This window comes from Oncorhynchus mykiss, chromosome 11 (genome assembly GCF_013265735.2).
Source record: "Oncorhynchus mykiss isolate Arlee chromosome 11, USDA_OmykA_1.1, whole genome shotgun sequence".
NCBI classification, from domain to species: domain Eukaryota; kingdom Metazoa; phylum Chordata; class Actinopteri; order Salmoniformes; family Salmonidae; genus Oncorhynchus; species Oncorhynchus mykiss.
Window position 1 is genome coordinate 10964786 of NC_048575.1, and position 24296 is coordinate 10989081.

A 24296-nucleotide genomic window follows, 5' to 3' on the forward strand; every position below is an offset into this window, starting at 1 on the left:
AGTACATCAGTTACAAAACAACATTAAGGTGTAATCTATCAATTACTGACACTAAACATCAGTAAGCATATGGCCCTGTCTGGGGGTGTCATCAGATGGGGTCACAGTGTCTCCTGACCCCTCCTGTCTCAGCCTCCAGTATTTATGCTGCAGTAGTTTATGTGTCGGGGGGCAAGGGTCAGTTTGTTATATCTGGAGTACTTCTTCTGTCCTATCCGGTGTCCTGTGTGAATTTAAGTATGCTCTCTCTAATTCCCTCTCTCGGAGGACCTGAGCCCTAGGACCATGCCCCAGGACTACCTGACATGATGACTCCTTGCTGTCCCCAGTCCACCTGACCGTGCTGCTGCTCCAGTTTCAACTGTTCTGCCTGTGATTATTAGGCCATGCTGGACAGTTATGAACATTTGAACATCTTGGCCATGTTCTGTTATAATAATAATAATCTCCACCCGGCACAGCCAGAAGAGGACTGGCCACCCCACATAGCCTGGTTCCTCTCTAGGTTTATTCCTAGGTTTTGGCCTTTCTAGGGAGTTTTTCCTAGCCACCGTGCTTCTACACCTGCATTGCTTGCTTGTTTGGGGTTTTAGGCTGGACATTTAATTTTTGCAATTTCTCATCAACTTACAAAAATCTAATTTCAAAAGAATGGAAAACAGTTAGAACTGAATGACTGGTGTCTCACCAGTAGTCATAGGTGTCGTCCCAGTTGTCAAAGTGAACCAGGAAGCGATTGTCCACGATGTCGGCCACCGAGGCCACACACACCAGGCACGGGTTCTTCCTGTCCACTGCCTCCAGTTTCATGCCCACCTGAAACTTAGAGGTGCTCGTGGTCTGTGGACACACACAGAGACACATCAGTAAGGGCTCAATTATTTGACGACGTAGAAATCATGCATTCATGTCAATCGAGGGTTTGAGTAAAAATTCAAATAGCATACACTGATTCTGACCTAAAGGCTTGAGGGCACCAACTTTGAGCTTTAAGATAACATTTGATCATATCACATACACTGATTGGACAAAACATTAACAAAACCGGCTCTTTCTATGACACTGACTGATCAGGTGAATCCAGGTGAAAGCTATGATCCCTTAATGATGTCACTTGTTAAATCTACTTCAAATCATTTGAGACATGGATTGTGTACAGCACTTTGAGATATCAGCTGATGTACGAAGGGCTATATAAATACATTTTATTTTATTTGAATGTGTGCCATTCAGAGGGTGAATGGGAAAGACAAAAGATTTAAGTGCCGTTGCACTTAGGTGCCAGGCGCACCAGTTTGTGTCAAGAACTGCAACCGCTGCTGGGTTTTTCACGCTCAACAGTTTCCCGTGTTTATCAAGAATGGTCCACGACCCAAAGGACAGCCAGCCAACTTGACACAACTGTGGGAAGCATTGGAGTCAACATGGGCCAACATCTCTGAAGAACGCTTTCGACCCCTTGTAGAGCTCATTCCCTGATTAATTGAGGCTGGTCTGAAGGAAAAAGGTGGAGTACAACTCAATATCAGGAAGGTGTTCTTAATGGTTTGAACACTCAGTGTATATTGTCCTATACACCAATCAATTCCCTTCATTAAAGTCACACAGTACCTCTCAGTCAATCTTTATTTGAGCTTTTGCCACTAAAAACAAAACTACAGAAAGTAAAGCGGTGTTTCTTTTAAGCATTGTGGGAGGAGCTTTACAACAGCCACTGGGACACATTGTTCTGTTCTGCTGTGTGAATGAAGGTCAGCTTTTGGCCCCAGGCGTCCTTTCAGGAGAAAGAAGCACTAAGCTTATGTTGACTCCCACAACCTGACCAAGCACTTACACTGTTATGAGATTCAAACAGATTCTGTGGTGCAGCTGGAGCGTTACAAGACTCTTGGTATTTATCCCAGTTAAACTCGACTTCGTTGTAGCCTGAAAAAAAAAAAAAAAAAACATGTGCAGGAAAATAGGAAGGGGGTGAAGAAAGGAGAGAGAAAATAAAATGCGATTAGGGTTGTGAAAAATATTGCTGTGCCAGGCACATTACATGACTCCCAACAGACTGCCGCGTATTAGCACTAAATGCTGATGGTGTGGAAATAAGATGAGGCCCTTGTAAGAAAAATTAACCATGCATAGTTTAAAGATCATTCTCCTGTTATGTGTTGAAGTCTATTCCGTTAGAATCAAACAAGCACAAGCTCTTACACAGAAGCAATACAATTCTATCAAAACAGACAAAAGTGAACAGCTGAAGGGACCTTTCACACTACTGAGCAAAGACAAACCGAGCTGTACTGAGCTGGCCTGGCTATGCATCCACCATAGTTGCTTGCCTTGAACCATGTTGATAAGGACCATGTGAAAAAAATTATATATTGGTTTGGGTCAGCATGATTAGTTACCGTGAAACGGGAAAAGAGAAAAAGTGTAACACTGTGCCGATCTGCTGTAGATCACCTTTTGGTGGGTGGAGCTTGTGTCCTGTCGACTCGCACCATCCGGCTGGCCTGATGTCGGCAGAGTCGGCGTTTAACCAGAAGTCATAGCATTCAGAGTAGCCGTCGATGTGGAGCCGCAATCGGTAGCCAATCACCTTTGAAAAACAAAATGCAGTAAATATATGTATGGATGTACATGCAGTCCATATCCCAAAACACCAATCCACAGCACGATGTCATTCCGCATATATACATACATACATATATACATCTTGTATATTTGGAAAGTGGTCGATGTGATACGCAGAGTCCAAGAGCTTAGGTAATGACTCGTGACAATTTCAACACAAAAGGGATGGCATAAAAAGATAATTTAAAACACAAAACTACCAAGGCCCTCGTCAGTAACAGTTATGGACTATAATTTCCCCCACCCACAACAGTGCTGTCTGGACTTCAAATCACAGACCCAGTTAAAGTGTGTGACACGCCCAGTGTGCTGGGAGAGCCCTTGGTGTGACCCACCCAGTGTGCTGGGAGAGCCCTCCCTCTACCCTGCAGCTCACCTCTGCCACAGACAGGACACAGAACATGGAGGGGTGGAGAGGGTCGATCCCCTCCAGCCTCATCCCAGCCTTGAAGCCACTTCTGCTCGAGGGGAACGACTGGGCCTGGGATGGAGGGAGAGAGAGGAAGATAAAGGGAGAGAGAGTGGGAGAACATAAGAATGAGAAAGTGTGAGGGAGACAGCAATGGACATACAGAGAGAAAAGTAAATGAGAGGAGGATGGGAGAGAGAGAAAGTGAGAGACAATAAGGATAGAGAGTATAGGACAGAGCAGAGCTAGCAAAAAAGGAGATAACGAAACGACCAATAGGAGACCAGGAGAATAAACCCAAATGTTGATAAATAAAATATCCTCACTAGAAAACCCAAACCTGTAGTAGGAAATATAACTCTAGAAAATCCAAACCTATACATTTACTATGAAACATAACATTATTGTGCTTCCATTTTCATGGAGGCTGAACCCCCACGCTCAAGTGTGTCGCGGCAGCGCAGTTGCCGTGGAAATGGGTGTTTGTGCCTCCAACGGAACAGATGTCAAATCCCTTCATAGAAAAATGCATACAGTACGCTGCACAGAGTGTTTGTAGCAAAGGACTTAGTCCAGTGTAAATGATTGTTATGGAGCGAGAGATGGGGGGAGGGGGGGGGGCATAGGCAACACTTGGGGGGAGGGGGGTGTCTTGATACTGTAAACATTTAAGGGTCTTAAGGAGAGAGATATGGGGGAGGGGGGGGCATAGGCAACACTGGGGGGGGGTCTTGATACTGTAAACATTTAAGGGTCTTATGGGGGAAGGGTGACATAGGCAACACTGGGGGGGGGGGTCTTGATACTGTAAACATTTAAGGGTCTTAAGGAGAGAGATATGGGGGAGGGGGGGCATAGGCAACACTGGGGGGGGGGGGGGGTCTTGATAATTTAAACGTTTAAGGTTTAAACATTCAAGTCTCAAATCCTTGCTTAATCTACACTGCGGTCTAATAGTTGTGCTGTGTCCGTTCTCAAATTCACAGTAATTAGAAACAATGGGGACATCCTGGTGTCCACCACCACCCACCCACGCGCATGAGCACACACACAAAGTGTGATTTTCATCTATTTTGCAGGCCCTTGTCGACCCATTAGAAATAAGTCCTGCAGAAAAGCAGTAGGAAAGGGGAGGATCTGTGATTTCTCCGCAGTTTTAGCACATGGTCCTCCCCCTCTCATCTGAAATCTGGCTGTGTGATCTACAACTCCAGCTACTGCGATAGGGAAACTATTTCATCAAGGACAACTGGTTGCAATTTGCTTTGTTCTAAAATAAATTAAATAAAACATTAAAATCACTTGGAGAAAATACATAACAAGAAACAAAAGTATGTGGACACCTGCTCAGCCAACATCTCAATTCAAAATCATAGGCATTGATATGGAATTGGTCCCCCCTTTGCTGCTATAACAGCCTCCACTCTTCTGGGAAGGCTTTCCACTAGATGTTGGAAAATTGCTGCAGGGACTTGCTTCCATTCAGTCACGAGAGCATTAATGAGGTCGGGCACTGATGTTGGGCAATTAGGCCTGGCTTGCAGTCGGCGTTCCAATTCATCCCTAAGGTGTTCGATGGGTTTGAGGTCAGGGCTCTGTGCAGGCCAGTCAAGTTCTTCCACACTGATCTCAATAAACCATTTCTTTATGGACCTCGCTTTGGGCACGGGAGCATTGTCATTCTGAAACAGCAAAGGGCTTTCCCCAAAGTATGTGGACACACATTCAAAACAATGTGTTGCCGCAATGTTGCAAGCACAGAATCGTCTAGAATGTCATCGAATGGTATAGCGTTTAGATTTCCCTAGCCCAAAACCATGAAAAACAGACCCAGACTATACATTTGTCCTCCACCAAACTTTACAGTTAGCACTATGCATTGTGGCAGGTAGCGTTCTCCTGGCATCCACCAAACCCAGATTTTTCTGTCAAACTGCCAGATGGTGAAGCGTTTCCTTCTGCTTCGGAGTCTAATGGCGGCAAGCTTTACATCACTCCAGCCGATGCTTGACTGAACTTGGGCTTATGTGCGGCTGCTCTGCATCTTTTGAAGGGGTGTCCACATACTTTTGTATATAATCTACCTTTGCATAGTCCCGTAAACTATATACTGTACAGTAGGTCCTTAACATTCTTCCTTTCAAATCAACAGACCATGTTTAACATCAAGCAGCTGGCTTATGGCCTTTAAATACAAATCATAGCTTTGGTGGCCTGTATTCTAGTTTAGTAAATTACATCTCGGACTGAATACAGACAAATGGGGAACTACCTGGACATTTTCATTTTCTGTTGCAAAATGTTCCGTTGTTACGGCGTGCCTTAATGTATAGGGCTCTCGTGTCAAGCTTTAGTAGTAGATAAACCTACTGGTTGATGAAGGTGATGCTTACCTCAGTGAACAGTCTGAGGGGAACTGCTATGGCCTTCTCCTCTCCCAGGTACTGTTCCCACGACCAGGCCTTCTTCTTACCAATCACTGCTACCACACCACACTCTGAGTTACATCTCTACTTATGATAGCACAAGCCAGATTCCAGGACACACATCCTAGTCTAAAAACTTCACTCAATGGAGAATCCCTGTGTGTAAATATACATCAGTACTCCACAGTACATAGCATATGCCAGCCATTATAATTTGATATCCCTTTAAACATACTCGATGCATTCATATCAATAACCAGTAGTATTTTAGTATTCAGTTATGATCTGATTGTTGTTATTAGCAGCATTTCCAGAGTTTACCTTGTGTGCTGGTCACTTTGTTCTTCATTTTTGCTGCGTCCTCTTTTGGTCGCTCCTGAAATAACACAGTTGTTACAGGTATAGAATCTTAATTCGATCACTGTCGTCTTAATTTGATCACTCGGTTGTCACAGAGAATTTTCCTGCAGAGCAGGAAATGCAACAACAACAAAAAATACTAACTAAAACTGCATCAACCCATACAAAAATGTCCATTAATTATAATCTACATAATAATTCACATTTCCTGTTGCTGCAGGATTATTTTTCTGCTGTGAGAAACTGGGAAAATGAAGATAGGACATCTATAGTTGGTGAAAGAAACTTGAGTAACACTTCACTACAAAAGTGCAGTCAAAAACGTGATTGTCCTGTGATTAAAATAGTATTCAGACCCCTTGACATTTTCCACATTTTGTTATGTTACAGCCTTATTCTAATTGATTCACTCGTTTTTTGCTAAATCATAAAAAAAAATCAACTGAAATACACATTTACTTAAGTATTCAGACCCTTTACTCAGTACTTTGTTGAAGCACCTTTGGCAGTGATTACAGCATCGAGTCTTCCCGGGTATGATGTTACAAGCTTGGCACACCTGTATTAGGGGAGTTTCTTCAGTTTTTTATTTTATTTGAAATATTTTCTACATAATAATAGTGAAGACATCAAAACTATGAAATAACACCTATGGAATCATGTAGTAACCCCCAAAAAAGTGTTAAACAAAACAAAATATATTTTATATTTGAGATTCTTCAAATAGCCTCCCTTTGCCTTGACAGCTTTGCACACTCTTGGCATTTTTTTATAAATTTGCAAAAATGTCATTATGGGGTGTTGTGTGTAGATAATTTTTAAAAAAAACTATTTAATCAATTTTAGAATAAGGCTGTAACGTAACAAAATGTGGAAAAAGTCAAGGGGTCTGAATACTTTCCGAATGCACTTCCCAAAGTTGGGTTTGCATCTAAAAAGGTGAAAATAAATAATGTAGCTATTGAGGCTACCTGCCACTTTATGAGATTCATTTCTGTTAATTTCAAAAAGAGAGAATTTAGAACATAATTCTCCCGAGATGTCAATCACAATTTGAAATGTGGCAGGGTCACCCCCATCCCTGCCTCCAAATTACAGAAAAGCTGTTGCAATTTAGAATTTTCTTCAGAGGTGGAGAAGAGTAGCTGAGGATGAGGAGAAGAGCAGCTGCCAAAAATATTCCTCATGCCAGGTGACAGAAAAGGAAGAAGATCATTTTCTTCAACTGCTTACAAAGCAAGAGTTCTCACAGAGATAGCAAACACAGCTTTGTAGTTGGGCTGGGTTCATCTGGCAATATAGCTAGAACTGGCTTGCTTGATAGATGATTTCTAGTTAAAAAATTATCACATTTTCCCTGCCTATGGACAGACCCCAAACAATGTACTGTAAGTTAGGATTTTGTAGTCTTTTGCTAGGTAGTTCCTGGACATTAACCTCTTACTCTTCATCTTGTGTGGAATTATTTCACTGATTTTCTGTCTCGGCATTATCCACAGGGTAACTGTCAACTTGAGTCTGAAAATGGACACTGGAGGTAACGGAATCTGCGGTGTAAGCATCCATTTGATGTTCATGAACATTTGTCACGACCTGATTAGGTCAGGCTACCTGATTTGGTAGGGTGCATTGTAGCTAAGCCTTACCCTAACCTGGCATATCAATGCGCATCAATGCGCCTAACTTGCTACGTTAATTATCCTAACCTGTAATTTCCCTAACCTGTCATCGATGTAGACAGAACCGTTGCTAACTTTGGAGCCCGGACTCATAGGCTAGTCACACATTAACCCCTAATTCTTCACCTTGTGTGGATTTTTTCCCCCCACAGAGACTCTTTCACATTATCCTCAGGGTAACGGTTTACTTGTTTAAATACCTTATTTTCAAATACAGATAAGCGCACAGAAGTAATCCGTACATTATATCTTTAAGAATTGGCTTTCTTCTTGCCACTCTTCCATAAAGGCCAGATTTGTGCAATATACGACTGATTGTTGTCCTATGGACAGAGTCTCCCACCTCAGCTGTAGATCTCTGCAGTTCATCCAGAGTGACCATGGGCCTCTTGGCTGCATCTCTGATCAGTCTTCTCCTTGTATGAGATGAACGTTTAGAGGGACGGCCAGGTCTTGGTAGATTTGAAGTGGTCTGATACTCCTTCCATTTCAATATTATCGTTTGCACAGTGCTCCTTGGGATGTTTAAAGCTTGGGAAATCTTTTTGTATCCAAATCCGGCTTTAAACTTCTTCACAACAGTATCTCGGACCTGCCTGGTGTGTTCCTTGTTCTTCATGATGCTCTCTGCGCTTTTAACAGACCTCTGAGACTATCACAGTGCAGGTGCATTTATACGGAGACTTGATTAATTACACACAGGTGGATTGTATTTATCATCATTAGTCATTTAGGTCAACATTGGATAATTCAGAGATCCTCACTGAACTTCTGGAGAGAGTTTGCTGCACTGAAAGTAAAGGGGCTGAATAATTTTGCAAGCCCAATTTTTCAGTTTTTGATTTGTTAAAAAAGTTTGAAATATCCAATAAATGTCGTTCCACTTCATGATTGTGTCCCACTTGTTGTTGATTCTTCACAAAAAAAATACAGTTTTATATCTTTATGTTTACTTTCGCAAGGCACTGTATATTTATTTCAAATATTAGTACATGCAGTTGAAGTGAGAACTCTACATACACCTCAGCCAAATACATATAAACTCAGTTTCACAATTCCTGACACTTAATCCTAGTAAAGATTCCCTGTTTTAGGTCAGTTAGGATCACCACTTTATTAGAAGAATGTGAAATGTCAGAATAATAGTAGAGAGAATGATTTATTTCAGCTTTAATTTATTTCATCACATTCCCAGTGAGTCAGAAGTTTACATACACTCAATTAGTATTTGGTAGCAACACGCTTAAATTGTTTAACTTGGGTCAAACATTTTGGGTAGCCTTCCACAAGCTTCCCACAATAGGTTGGGTGAATTTTAGCCCATTCCTCCTGACAGAGATGGTGTAACTGAGTCAGGTTTGTAGGCCTCCTTGCTCGCACATGCTTTTTCAGTTCTGCCCACAAATTTTCAATAGGATTGAGGTCAGGGTTTTGTGATGGACACTCCCAATACCTTGACTTTGTTGTCCTTAAGCCATTTTGCAACAACTTTAGAAGTATGCATGGGGTCATTGTCCATTTGGAAGACCCATTTGTGACCAAGCTTTAACTTCCTGACTGATGTCTTGAGATGTTGCTTCAATATATCCACATAATTTTCCTCCTTCATGATGCCATCTATTTTGTGAAGTTCACCAGTGCCTCCTGCAGCAAAGCACCCCCACAACATGATGCTGCCACCCCCGTGCCTCACGGTTGGGAGGCTGTTCTTCAGCTTGCAAGCCTCCCCCTTTTTCCTTCAAACATAACGATGGCCATTCCTTCCATTTTTGTTTCATCAGACCAGAGGACATTTCTCCAAAAAGTACAATCTTTGTCCCAATGTGCAGTTGCAAACCGTAGTCTGGCTTTTTTATGGCGGTTTTGGAGCAGTGGCTTCTTCCTTGCTTAGTGGCCTTTCAGGTTATGTCGATATAGGACTCGTTTTACTGTGGATATAGATACGTTTGTACTGGTTTCCTCCAGCATCTTCACAAGGTCCTTTGCTGTTGTTCTGGGATTGATTCTCACTTTTCGGACCAAAGTACGTTCAGCTCTGGGAGACAGAAGGCATGTCCTTTCTGCGTGGTATGACGGCTGCGTGGTCCCATGGTGTTTATACTTGTTCATCTGTACAAACAATAGTACACGTGGTACCTTCAGGCTTTGGAAATTGCTCCCAAGGATGAACCAGACTTGAGGTGTACAATGTTTTTTCTGAGGTCTTGGCTGATATCTCCATGATGTCAAGCAAAGAGGCACTGATGTCAAGCAAAGAGGCACTGAGTTTGAAGGTAGGCCTTGAAATACATACACAGATACACCTCCAGATACAGATACACCTCCAGTTGACTCATGATGATGTCACTTAGCATATCAGAAGCTTCTAAAGCCATGACACCATTTTCTGGAATTTTCCAAGCTGTTTAAAGGCACAGTCAACTTAGTGTATGGAAACTTCTGACCCACTGGAATTGTGATAGTCAATTATAACTTATGTAATCTGTCTGTAAACAATTGTTGGAAAAATGACTTGTGTCATGCACAAAGTAGATGTCCTAACAGACTTGCCAAAACTATAGTTTGTTAACAAGAAAATTGTGGAGTGGTTGAAAAACGAGTTTTAATGACGCCAACCTAAGTGGATGTAAACTTCCGACTTCAACTGTATATGTATTTAAAATATATGTCAATATATCAGGCTTCTGTATGGGGTTAGGATATGATCAAGAGCTCAGGTTCGGTCGGTCCAGGCCTACTCACTCTCAGACAATATTCCTCCACCACGCCTTTGCTGGAACTCACACTCAGTTTTATTTTCTTCCTATCCTCTGCCTGCATCATTCGAGACAGGATCGATTCTACAACCACATAGGGGGAAAAAAGCAACATGAAACACACACACATAGGCCAACAGAATGCAAAAAAATCAAATCAATTGCCATTTAAAATTGTGCATTGCGTTAAGTTGAGACATCTCAATTTATTCCTACATGTAATTTTCCTTCTGAACAGAGTGAATGAAAAAGCCCCCACATTCCTTCTATAAAAACATGAAAGCACTCTGAAGTATCCCCCTTTCAAACAAAGCAGATTACATTCCTAGTCTTATGTGCACTTCAATTGTTCGCCTGAGACGTAAGCAGCTGGACCGCCTCATTGCCTGTAGTAGGAGACAAAGGCGGAATTGCCCCCCCCCCCCCCCCCCCCCCCAAGTACAGTAACCCATGTGTATTGTGTATAGAGGACATGAATGCATCTCTTTCCCTGGTACATTATGTAAATTGATGTCTGATGGAATTTGGATTGAGTTCCTGGTAAGAGATAAAGACAGCTTCGCATGAAAGTCAAATTAAGTGAAATGGGGTCTGTGGTAGAGGGGGTGGCCGCCACTGGAGGGGCCCGGACTTTCACAAAAAGGCAGAGAGAAGCAGCGCCTGTGAGCCTTCCGAAGCAGATTAATGGATTGTACTTTAGTTACCCGGAAACAAAATGGATTCACTATATAACTGTAATACTTCCTGCTCTAACACAAAATGGTTGCCCTCGGGCCTTGTCGCACTCTAACTAAAGATTATCTGTGTTGAAATATCATAAAGGAAATCTCAGGGCTACAGAGAAAAATAATCACAGTGTAACCTTAACACACCACAAAACGGACTGAAATCATCATTTTGACCATTGACCACAGCTACCCTACTGTTAAGTGAACTCTTTAGTGTTTCAGTGAACCTCCATAGTGACTCACCGTTTGGTATTTCCTTCTGCCCAGTCCTTCGGCCAATCAGGGACTCAGTCTCCCAGTTTCCATTCCAATCACATTCTATGTCTTCAGCAGATCTATTTGAGGCCTAGCTATAGACAAAACAAATCAATAAACAATGGATCAAAATGACAGCCAAACATGCCAGTCAATGAATGCAAATTATTTAACTTTGTTTACACAACAATTCATGTATGCATGTGCCATACTCTGAAAAGTTGAAATGAGATTTCTCTGTGTAAACAGCGTCCCCAAAACCACCCAGATATTTAGTTTTACAAAACGGTTTGTTTATAAATTACAGCTTAAATACTGCAATGAGGATTTGATTGAATGGCTCCCATATTCTCCATCTAAAAGCTACTGCTTCTCAGGCAGTCAATATCACCTTCCATATTATATTAGGGGGCCTATTAATTGGTTGAAGGTTTCCAGGAGGTGTGACAGAGAGGGGGAGGGGAGCCAGTGCTCGAGGTCCCTGAGGGTGAGTGGAGGTGGGGCTGGTCTGACTGCAGTCTGCAGGCCCTCTGATTAACTGGGAGGAGTGGCTGCAAAGGCTCTGGGCATTAGGGATAGGCATTTGAAATTATTTCAGTATTATAAAAATATTGTATATCTGGATACTGTCATTTCTGGACTATTAATATGTATTTTGTACATGTTTTTTTTTGTATTTCACCTTTATTTAACCAGGTAGGCTAGTTGACAACACCTTTATTTAACCAGGTAGGCTAGTTGACAACACCTTTATTTAACCAGGTAGGCTAGTTGAGAACACCTTTATTTAACCAGGTAGGCTAGTTGAGAACACCTTTATTTAACCAGGTAGGCTAGTTGAGAACACCTTTATTTAACCAGGTAGGCTAGTTGAGAACACCTTTATTTAACCAGGTAGGCTAGTTGAGAACACCTTTATTTAACCAGGTAGGCTAGTTGAGAACACCTTTATTTAACCAGGTAGGCTAGTTGAGAACAAGTTCTCATTTACAACTGCGACCTGGTCAAGATAAAGCAAAGCAGTGTGAACAGACAACACAGAGTTACACATGGAGTAAACAATTAACAAGTCAATAACACAGTGGGGGAAAAAAGAGTCTATATACATTGTGTGCAAAAGGCATGAGGTAGGCGAATAATTACAATTTTGCAGATTAACACTGGAGAGATAAATGTACGTAAATAAGTCGCACATGTCTATAAGCCGCAGGTGCCTACCGGTACATTGAAACAAATGAACTTTACACAGCCTTTAAACGAAACACGGCTTGTAACAAAAATAAAAAAAATTGCAGTGAACAGTAGCCTACCAAGAAAGTCATTGGTCACTATCTTCCTCCTGTTAGAGTTGCGTCAATTCGAATCTGGTATCAGGATAAATATGACAACGAGTCACCGATTGTATGCTATGTATTTTTTATTAGCTAAGCAATATAGTGGTAAATGCAATTGCACTGAAACCACTGAAGTCATCTCCTTCGGTGTCGGAGTTGAATAGTCTCAGAATTGCTTCATCCGATGTTGGATCGCTGCCCTCTTCAACACGCAGCAGTACAGCCTTTCAAAACCTGTTGATGATAGTGGATTTTTTGACAATGCTCCACGCTGTCAGCAGCTCTATTTCCTTTTCCAACAGCGAGATCGATCGCCTTCAACTTGAAAGCTGCATCATTAGCATTTCTCCGTGTCTTTGCCATGATGAGGGTGACAAAATGACTACCGTAATCAGAATGATGGGAAGTTTGAGTGCGCTCGATTTACGTCACATTATGTGATGGTGCTCAGATTTTTGGAGGCATGAATCTTGTGAAAGCGGGAAAAATCGATAAATTAGCCGCGTCATTGTATAAACCGCGAGGTTCAAAACGTGGGGAAAAAAGTAGCGGCTTATAGTCCGGAAATTACAGTAGTCAAAATGTGTTTTAAAAATACACTAGACGACCAAAATTCTGTGGACATCTGCACATCGAACATCACATTCCAAAATCAGGGGCATTAATATAGGGTTAATGTAACAGCCTCCACTCTTCTGGGAAGGCTTTCCACTAGATGTTGGAACATTGTTGCGGGGACAAGAGCATTAGTGAGGTCGAGCACTGATGTTGGGCGATTAGGCCTGGCTCGCAGTCGGCGCTCCAATTCATCCCAAAGATGTTTTGATAGAGCCCTGACCTCAACCTCTCTGTGCAGGCCAGTCAAGTTCTTCCACACCGATCTCAACTAGCCATTTCTGTATGGACCTTGCACGGGGGCATTGTCATGCTGAAAACAGGTAAGGGCCTTCCCCATACTGTTGCCATAAAGTTGGAAGCACAGAATCGTCTAGAATGTTGTATGCTGTAGCGTTTCCCTTCACTTGATCGAAGGGGCCTAGCCCGAACCATTATTTGTCCCCCATTAAAACATTACAGTTGGCACTATGCATTGAGGCAGGTAGCGTTCTCCTGGTATCCACCAAAACTGCCTGATGGCAACGCATGATTCATCCCTCCATTGAACACGTTTACTCTGCTCCAGAGTCCAATGGCGGCAAGCTTTACACCCCTCCAGCCAACGCTTAGGAATTGCGCATGGTGATCTTAGGTTTGTGTGCAGCTGCTCGTCCATGGAAACACATTTCATGAAGCTCCCGACAAACAGTTCTAGTGCTGGCGTTGTTTCCAGAGGCAGTTTGGAACTCGGTAGTCAGTGTTGCAACCGGGGACAGATGATTTTTACGTGCTTCAGCACTCGGCGGTCTCGTTCTGTGAGCTTGTGTGGCCTACCTTTTGACGGCTGAGCCGTTGTTGCCCCTAGACATTTCCACAGTTGCCAATGTTTGTCTATGGAGCTTGCATGGCTGTGTGCTAGATTGTATACACCTGTCAGCAAAGGGTGTGGCTTAAATAGCCGAATCCACTAATTTGAAGGGGTGTCCTCATACAGTGAGGGAAAAAAGTATTTGATCCCCTGCTGATTTTGTATGTTTGCCCACTGACAAAGAAATGATCAGTGAATGGTAGGTTTATTTGAACAGTGAGAGACAGAATAACAACAACAATATCCAGAAAAACACATGTCAAAAATGTTATAAATTGATTTGCATTTTAATGAGGAAAAAAAGTATTTGACCCCCTCTCAATCAGAAAGATTTCTGGCTCCCATGTGTCTTTTATACAGGTAACAAGCTGAGATTAGGAGCACACTCTTAAAGGGAGTGCTCCTAATCTCAGCTTGTTACCTGTATAAAAGACACCTGTCCACAGAAGCAATCAATCAATCAGATTCCAAACTCTCCACCATGGCCAAGACCAAAAAGCTCTCCAAGGGTTCTTGTCAGGGACAAGATTGTAGACCTACACAAGGCTGGAATGGGTTAAAAGACCATCGCCAAGCAGCTTGTTGAGAAGGTGACAACAGTTGGTGCAATTATTCTCAAATGGAAGAAACACAGAAGAACTGTCAATCTCCCTCGGCCTGGGGCTCCATGCAAGATCTCACCTCGTGGAGTTGCAATGATCATGAGAACGGTGAGGAATCAGCCCAGAACTACACGGGAGGATCTTGTCAATGATCTCAATGCAGCTGGGACCATAGTCACCATGAAAACAATTGGTAACGCACTACGCCGTGAAGGACTGAAATCCTGCAGCGCCTACTCAAGAAAGCACATATACATGCCCGTCTGAAGTTTGCCAATGAACATCTGAATGATTCAGAGGACAACTGGGTGAAAGTGTTGTGGTCAGATGAGACCAAAATGGAGCTCTTTGGCATCAACTCGACTCGCCGTGTTTGGAGGAGGAGGAATGCTGCCTATGACCCCAAGAACACCATCAAACATGGAGGTGGAACCATTATGCTTTGGGGGTGTTTTTCTGCTAAGGGGACAGGACAACTTCACCGTATCAAAGGGATGATGGACGGGGCTAATTGATAATTAAAAAACAATTTTGTAATCATGTTAGCACAACTGAAAAATTTACGAGATCTTCAGTTTTTTGGAAATTTCTCACATGGAATAGCCTTCATTTCTCAGAACAAAAATAGACTGACGAGTTCAGAAGAATGGTCTTTGTTTCTGGCCATTTGGAGCCTGTAATCAAACCCAAATGCTGATGCTCCAGATACTAAACTAGTCAAAAGAAGGCCAGTTTTGTTGCTTCTTTAAATCAAAAGTTTCAGTTGTGCTAACATAACTACAAAATTGTTTTTTAATGATCAATTAGCCTTTTAAAATGATAAACTTGGATTATCTAAAATACGTGCCATTGGAACACAGGAGTGATGGTTGCTGATAATGGGCCTCTGTACGCCTATGTAGATATTCAATTTTTATTTTTCTAAGTCTGCCGTTTCCAGCTGCAATAGTCATTTACAACATTAACAATGTCTACACTGTATTTCTGATCAATTTGATATTTTATTTGAAAAGGGACCAAAAAAATGTGCTTTTCTTTCAAAAACAAGGACATTTCTAAATGACCACAAACTTTTGAACGGTAGTGTATATGAAACATCAATGGAGACTTGCTTGTGCTGGTGAACTGCACTGCTTGTTTCAGCAAAGGGCTGGTGGAGGGGCGAGAGATGAGCAGGAGCCGGTGTGTGCGACTCTGTGTGTGTGTTGTTCCAAACTGTTTGGTTACTTCTCTGTATCTTTTCAAGGTTAAGTTTAGGCATTTATTACGAATTAACTCTGAATGGTTATGATAAGGTTCAAGGTTTGGGATAGGCTTAAGTCGTCCAAGTAATTGAATATTAAATATCCGTTTGGATATTCGAATAATCGCAGTGCATCCCTACTGGGCAAGGGGTGGAGCTGTGTGTCCTAACCCTCCCCTCCCTCACTGGGATCCATTGATCAAATGGTTTCATTTGACAGTGAAAGAGCCCCCAGGAGGTTTTTAGATGTGTGTGTGCCGTACAGAAGATAGCAAAGAAGACCAGGTTTGTGGGAGTAAAGACAAAGGGCTAAATCCTAACCTGTATGTGTGCATGTAAAGTACAGTAGGCCTAACTCTTCATGTAAATATTACACTGATGCCAATGGTAACTGTGTAAAAGTCTCATGATCTTTAGGCTTCATCCCATTGATGTCACAGTATGTCCTAAGACCTACAGTAAATAACGACATTGAAGTGGTTGGTATGATGATAGTGTGAGGCTGGCAGTCTTAAATAAGCACACCACTATAGCTGAAAAAATAAATACAAATTTTCCAGTGATCTCCACTGCAGTTATCCAAAAAGACAATTACGCCCCAGCAAATACACAGGCCTTAGCAATGCAGCGCGAACTGTGTACCTGAATTAATAAAATTGTCAACGGATGAATGCTGCCACCATGACACGATGAAAGAGACCCAGCGATTAGGGGAGCTAAACAATGGCCGCTACCATAGTGTGGATTATGGGGGAGCCCGTGGGGGGAGGGGGGGGGGCTTTGGATGCTGGAATTATTTTGCCGTGGACGAACATGCTAACTTTTTGAAGTAATTTGTTTGACAAATCAGATGAAAGTATCTTGAATGGTTGTGTTCATGACACATTAAAAGTTAATAAATGTTCACAGTTTAAATGACATCTTTATTATTAGGCCCATAAAAATGTTTTGTGCTAGATTCCATTTACCTTGATGGCTTACACCAACTTTCTCCACATCCCAGAGACCCCTTTTTCACATTTGAAAAATGCCCCCGCCCCCTTTTTATGATTGTTTATTGAGCCTATATTAAATAAGGCACCAAAATCTTGATTTTGTTTAATTTGAGAGACCTAGAAAAATGCTGGTTTTGATGCTCATTTTCTGCAAGTTTAACAAAACTCATGTAATCTTTTAGGTAGCCTATTTAATAATAAAAACAAAGTCTAGACCTTATTTCCCCAAATGTTATTTCGCTACCAAATGTATTATAATTTATATGAACCCTCATTTCATTACACATATTCTCTTTTACAGAAAGTGAATAGATCAATTGATAGCAACAGAGACACACATTGTATAATATTACTTCCCAAGCAAATACTCCTAGACTTTAGAAGGCAGGTGCTCAGCTTTTGAATGTCACAGACAAATCAAAGATAGGTGCCACTCTAGCAGATGGGGGAGTACAGTGAGTGAGTGAGTGAGTGAGTGACAGACAAAGGGAGCAGGGAGGGAGAGACGGCAACTAACCAAGCCGACTCGCACTATAGTAGAGTAATAGCTGCCAAAGCTAGGTTATTCATCATCCAATAGGATTACGTAGTACTTGTCTTGACTGCATCAACCGGGAGAAGCTAGTTAAGATACTTGGCTATCATCGTTAGCTAGCTAGGCTAATTGAGGCTGCATGCAATTTCTCATCCTACAGTTACAAATAACAACAACTTAATTCAGAATATTAAGCAGCTGCCTAACTGTTGGCTCATGGTCGTTGTAGCCTATCCTTCTCCTTTAACTGTAAAATCTGTCATTTTAATTCCATCTTCCATTGATTAAATATCTCATAACTTCTGCCACACACGGAGGCTCTATGACTGCAGTCTATTGCCGCTTTGATGACTTATGATTGGCTAACAACAAGCTACACGTGGCACGCTCCACTCTCTTTACTGCAAGCAGTCGCATTCGGATCTGTAAGGGCCCTTCCGGACAAGTCAGTTAAAATAACACAAACCCGAGACAAGTGGCTGATCCGACCCAGACCTGTGACTCGAAAATTCGGTTATTCGGTTACAGGTGGTTCCGTGAAGGTCACAAATGAGCGCTGTTACACACCCATGCAGGAATCTAATGAAGTTAATAGCAGGCCGTGCATGGGCAAATAACAGCATGCATCATTCTCCAGACAGAAAGGTGTGCGAGAGAATTTGAAAACAAATCCAATTTTGATGTGTCCATTTATTTTCCCTTTCGTACTTCCAACTATTTGGACAAGGTTACAACACTGTACCTACAGTTCCTTCGGAAAGTATTCAGAATCCTTGACTTTTTCCACATTACAGCCTTATTCTAAAATGGATTACATTTTTTTTTATCCTGAGATATATACAGTGCCTTGCGAAAGTATTCGGCCCCTTGAACTTTGCGACCTTTTGCCACATTTCAGGCTTCAAACATAAAGATATAAAACTGTATTTTTTTGTGAAGAATCAACAACAAGTGGGACACAATCATGAAGTGGAACAACATTTATTGGATATTTCAAACTTTTTTAACAAATCAAAAACTGAAAAATTGGGCGTGCAAAATTATTCAGCCCCTTTACTTTCAGTGCAGCAAACTCTCTCCAGAAGTTCAGTGAGGATCTCTGAATGATCCAATGTTGACCTAAATGACTAATGATGATAAATACAATCCACCTGTGTGTAATTAATCAAGTCTCCGTATAAATGCACCTGCACCTGTGATAGTCTCAGAGGTCTGTTAAAAGCGTAGAGAGCATCATGAAGAACAAGGAACACACCAGGCAGGTCCGAGATACTGTTGTGAAGAAGTTTAAAGCCGGATTTGGATACAAAAAGATTTCCCAAGCTTTACACATCCTAATGAGCACTGTGCAAGCGATAATATTGAAATGGAAGGAGTATCAGACCACTGCAAATCTACCAAGACCTGGCCGTCCCTCTAAACTTTCTGCTCATACAAGGAGAAGACTGATCAGAGATGCAGCCAAGAGGCCCATGATCACTCTGGATGAACTGCAGAGATCTACAGCTGAGGTGGGAGACTCTGTCCATAGGACAACAATCAGTCGTATATTGCACAAATCTGGCCTTTATGGAAGAGTGGCAAGAAGAAAGCCATTTCTTAAAGATATCCATAAAAAGTGTTGTTTAAAGTTTGCCACAAGCCACCTGGGAGACACACCAAACATGTGGAAGAAGGTGCTCTGGTCAGATGAAACCAAAATTGAACTTTTTGGCAACAATGCAAAACGTTATGTTTGGCGTAAAAGCAACACAGCTGAACACACCATCCCCACTGTCAAACATGGTGGTGGCAGCATCATGGTTTGGACCTGCTTTTCTTCAGCAGGGACAGGGAAGATGGTTAAAATTGATGGGAAGATGGATGGAGCCAAATACAGGACCATTCTGGAAGAAAACCTGATGGAGTCTGCAAAAGACCTGAGACTGGGACGGAGATTTGTCTTCCAACAAGACAATGATCCAAAACATAAAGCAAAATCTACAATGGAATGGTTCAAAAATAAACATATCCAGGTGTTAGAATGGCCAAGTCAAAGTCCAGACCTGAATCCAATCGAGAATCTGTGGAAAGAACTGAAAACTGCTGGCTCTCCATCCAACCTCACTGAGCTCGAGCTGTTTTGCAAGGAGGAATGGGAAAAAATGTCAGTCTCTCGATGTGCAAAACTGATAGACATACCCCAAGCGACTTACAGCTGTAATCGCAGCAAAAGGTGGCGCTACAAAGTATTAACTTAAGGGGGCTGAATAGTTTTGCACGCCCAACTTTTCAGTTTTTGATTTGTTAAAAAAGTTTGAAATATCCAATAAATGTCGTTCCACTTCATGATTGTGTCCCACTTGTTGTTGATTCTATGAGACTCAAATTGAGCTCAGGCGCATCCTGTTTCCATTGATCATCTTTGAGATGTTTCTACAACATGACTGGACTCCACCTATTGGTAAATTCAATTGTTTGGACATGATTTGGAAAGGCATACACACCTGTCTATATAAAAAGGTCCCAGAGTTGACAGTGCATGTCAGAGCAAAAACTAAGCCATGAGGTCGAAGGAATTGTCCGTGTCGAGGCACAGATCTGGGGAAGGGTACCAAAACATTTCTGCAGCATTGAACGTCCCCAAGTGCACAGTGGCCTCCATCATTCTTAAATGGAAGAAGTTTGGAACCACCAAGACTCTTCCTGAGCAATCGGGGGAGAAGGGCCTTTGTCAGGGAGGTGACCAAGAACTCGATGGTCACTGACAGAGCTCTAGAGTTCCTCTGTGGAGATGGGAGAACCTTCCAGAAGGACAACCATCTCTGCAGCACTCCACCAAATCAGGCCTTTATGGTAGAGTGGCCAGACGGCAGAAACTCCTCAGTAAAAAGGTACATGACAGCCCGCTTGGAGTTTGCCAAAAGGCACCTAAAGGACTCTCAGACTACGAGAAACACGTTTCTCTGGTCTGATGAAACCAAGATTCAACTCTTTGGCCTGAATGCCAAGCATCACGTCTGGAGGAAACCTGGCACCATCCCTACGGTGAAGCATGGTGGAGGCAGCATCATGCTGTGGGGGTGGTTTTCAGCAGCAGGGACTGGGGTCTAGTCAGGATAGAGACAAAGATGAACGGAGTAAAATACAGAGAGATCCTTGATCCTTGAAAGCCTGCTCCAGAGCGCTCAGAACCTCGAACTGGGACAAAGGGTCACCTTCCAACAGGAAGCACACAGTCAAGACAAACAAGCTTGTAGCATCATACCAAAGAAGACTCATCGCTGATAAAGGTGTTTCAACAAAGTACTGAGTAAAGAGTCTGAATACTTATGTAAATGTGATATTTCTGTTTATAATAAATTAGCAAACATTTCTAAAGACATGTTTTTGCTTTGTCATTATGGTGTGTAGATTGATGAGATTTTTTTTTCATCCATTTTAGAATAATGCTGTAACCTAACAAAATGTGGAAAAAGTCAAGGGGTCGGAATATTTTCAGAAGGCTGATAATGTAAAACTTTAAATGTCTTCACAGGGCCTCCGGATTTAGCAGAAGTCTAAGGCAATGCATCGCAGTGACACCAGAGATTCTGGGTTCAAGTCCAGGCTCTGTCACAGCCGGCCACGACCGGGAGGCCCATGGGGCGGCGCACAATTGGCTCAGCGTCGTCCGGGTTAGGGAGGGTTTGGTCGGCAGGGATATCCTTGTCTCATCGCGCACTAGCGACTTTTGTGGCTGGCCGGGCGCAGTGCACGCTGACACGGTCACCAGGTGTATGGTGTTTCCTCCGACACATTGGTGCGGCTGGCTTCCGGGTTGGATGTATGTGCATTGTGTCAAGAAGCAGTGCGGCTTGGTTGGGTTGTGTTTCGGAGGACGCATGGCTCTCAACCTTCGCCTCTCCCGAGTCTGCACGGGAGTTGCAGCGATGAGACAAGACTAACTACTACCAATTGGATACCACAAAATTGGGGAGAAAAAAAAAGGGGTAAAAAATATATAAATAAAAAAATGTCTTCATTTTGAAACCATTGAGAGTGCAATGTTGACCGTTCATGTCGACTCTTTTTTTTTCTCACTTTTGTTTATTTCACTTGCTTTTGCAATCTAAAACACATTTCCCATGCCAATAAAGCCCTTTGAATTAAACAGAGAGAGAGAGAAAGAGACAGAGGATGACATGGTACTCAGCTGCAGGACATTGTGTTTATATACCCACTACGTGCTTTTAAAGTAAAGGTCATTATTATATGTTAAATTGAAAAAAATCCAACAGGTTTTTTTCTAGAACTGAATTGGTTGCCATTTTCACGCCTCCACAATAAATCAGTACAAGACATCTCCATCATGAGCCTGGCTCCTTTATGTCCCTTTTGAATGACAAGAAATTGAAATATCTGACACACAGAGGCAGGCCTGTTTGTGTTCACAATAACAGAGCTCGCTATGAGAATCCAATAAACACTGCATAAAAACACCATTCACATTATAATGGAGACTCCACAAAAATGTTCAGTAGAGGGAAAAAAGGAAGAGAGAGAGATAGACAGCAGTGACATATGCTCATGGTGAGCCAACACTTTCGGTGCATTCTTGGCAAAAGGAGGGAATTGAGTCGGTCCTTTCGCAACATTTCCTGATCTCTTCACAACATTATGAACATTTTATATTCTGCCTGTTATAGCTAGAATCTTTAATTGCTATATACATTTAACTGATAAATTAATGAAAAAATAATTTATTTTGAAAGAATATAACTTGCAAATGTCTCATGAGCCTAGTTCAACGGTCGTAAATTTGTAAACAATGTAAATGTAAACAAACACTGTGTAGCCTCAAAACATAATTAAACTATAATTGTATATCATGGATGGTCAGTCCTTGCGTCCATATCGTTGTCTATGAATTAGAGTGGTTACATTTCTCCAGACCCATCCCTCACCTTTTTACGAAAACAGAGGAAAGGCCTGGCGCTTGAAGACACGGCGTTTGTAGCCAATAAGAGCTTTTCACCCTACAGTTAAACTCTCCCTTTGTCAGAGCAGCTGGGCTCAGTCTCTCTCTATGTGCTCTGACAATGAAGAGCAAAACAAAAATCACTGTTCAACCGCCCGCGGGACAAAAAAACAATTGTAATCTGTCCTAATCTGACTGATGGCCAAGGCCTCTGCGTAGTCTGCCATCAGGGTGACATATCTCTGAGACATCTAGAATTGCTCACTAAATTCATCTGGGTTGTGACGACTGCTACAGGTGGATCCTCAATTATCTCCTGTACCATCTGAGAATACACCCACACCTGAGTTTGGGGATTAACACAACAGATAGAGAGTTACAGAACACTTGTTCTCTGTTCTATTATTTACAGAGAAGTGTCATCGCTGGCACATTAGAACCCAGGCTGAATTCAAATATACAGGTATTATTATGTGATGATGTCAAGTGTCAAATGAAGCCTGGTAACTACATACGGTCTGAAGAACAAACAAAAAAAAGGGGGGAGGGGAAATTTAAAGTCATTCATCAAAGCGAGGGAAGGGGAATTCATACAACTACACGTCTCGTCATGCTAGACACAGTTGGGTTGCGTCAAACCTTTTTTCAATAAACTCCTGTGGAAATTCCTCTAACTCACATCTTTTCCCCATTCAAAATGTAATTACTATCCATTTGCAATGCAAGGAAGAAAATGTCTAAAGCAGTGGAAGAAGACCAGAACAACCATTTTTGACCATTTTTTATAGGATTAAAACACATCTCCTATGGCTCCAACTGCTCCATCCTTCATTTCGATTTGAGGATTATCAGTAAACCCAGTTGTTTTTGTCTACGACAGTGTACAAACACTAACGCATGAGGGAACTTTGGCTAAGAGTTTTTGCAGCTTTAGTTGCAGCAATGTGGTATGTTAAGGGACTAGGGACCACACACTTCCCCCCCCAACACAGCATGAGGTTTCACAAATTCACACATTTTTCTGTGACTTAGCAAATACCCACGTTGCTTCAACACAACAAAAGGGGACAGAGGCTGGAGAGCATAGAGGGTCATGGTGAGTCGGAGGATGTTTATTACGCCCTGGGTGTTCACATTTCATATAAACAAGCTTAAAGGAAATGCAGCAAACTGGGATTGGGAATTGCCTATCGGAAAAGCTGGGCAAGTGATGATTAGCACAACGACAAGTTGTGACAAAACGTGCCCAACTCTAATTGGGTTTCCAACAAAGAATGACTACAGGGTACGTCCTGTTCTATTCTGTTGCAAAGGGAAAAAGGCAATTTGTTCTCAAAGCTAAACAATGCTTCCAGATTGCATGCTGGTGGCACTCTCAATATAACCCTCAAGTCCAGTAAACTGTCTCCTGAATCAAAGTATGCTTGATCAATAGGCGCTCTGAAGCTGGTGAGAAGAACATAACACGAACACATTAACATTCTATTGAAACGAGAGACAGTTTTTTGTTATAAGCAATCTGCTTAGTCGATGCCACATAAGCTTATAGCACAGTAGAAAAGAATAAATTGGGCTTAAAATGCCCTAGACTTACAACGGCAACAAATGTCACCATGTTATCATATAGGCTACGTCAAAGTGCATATATGATGAGAATAGATATTATATATGCACAATTACACTCAAGATTTGGCTCTCTCAGTACACTATAAATATGTTCAAAAGAATTATCCTGAAACCAGTTTGTACCTCATCTAACTTTCTTTGATGTCAGACCAGCCTTGACACTGACAATAACTCAATTCGATGTCAAGTCATAATGAACAGGTCCGATATCTGACAAACGCATGGTATCCATGAATGAAAAACACATTCAGTTAATATGCATCATGTCGCTCTTATTCATCGAATTTCTGTGATATTTCCAATCATCAAGGTTTCATGG

At 42.0% G+C, this 24296-nt stretch overlaps 1 protein-coding gene across 10 annotated transcripts in view; it reads right to left on the minus strand.

Annotated features, from left to right (window-relative positions):
* LOC110535260 (lethal(3)malignant brain tumor-like protein 4) overlaps positions 1-24296 on the minus strand; it is a 123451-nt gene that overhangs the window by 92815 nt on the left and 6340 nt on the right. For 5 of the 10 annotated variants that reach the window (XR_005034557.1, XR_005034556.1, XM_036934846.1 and 2 more), the window contains exons 2-9: positions 11227-11333; positions 10242-10339; positions 5782-5836; positions 5428-5516; positions 3002-3106; positions 2455-2590; positions 1835-1926; positions 689-840 (exon numbers count right to left, since the gene is read on the minus strand). Coding sequence is in view for 8 of the 10 variants with exons in the window: in XM_036934846.1 (XP_036790741.1) it covers positions 689-840; positions 1835-1926; positions 2455-2590; positions 3002-3106; positions 5428-5516; positions 5782-5836; positions 10242-10322 (710 nt within the window). In the remaining 2 variants the exon portion in view is untranslated. Of the gene's footprint in view, positions 1-688; positions 841-1834; positions 1927-2454; positions 2591-3001; positions 3107-5427; positions 5517-5781; positions 5837-10241; positions 10340-11226; positions 11334-24296 lie in introns of those variants that run through there. The other 5 variants (XM_036934843.1, XM_036934844.1, XM_036934842.1 and 2 more) reach the window with 4 other exon arrangements.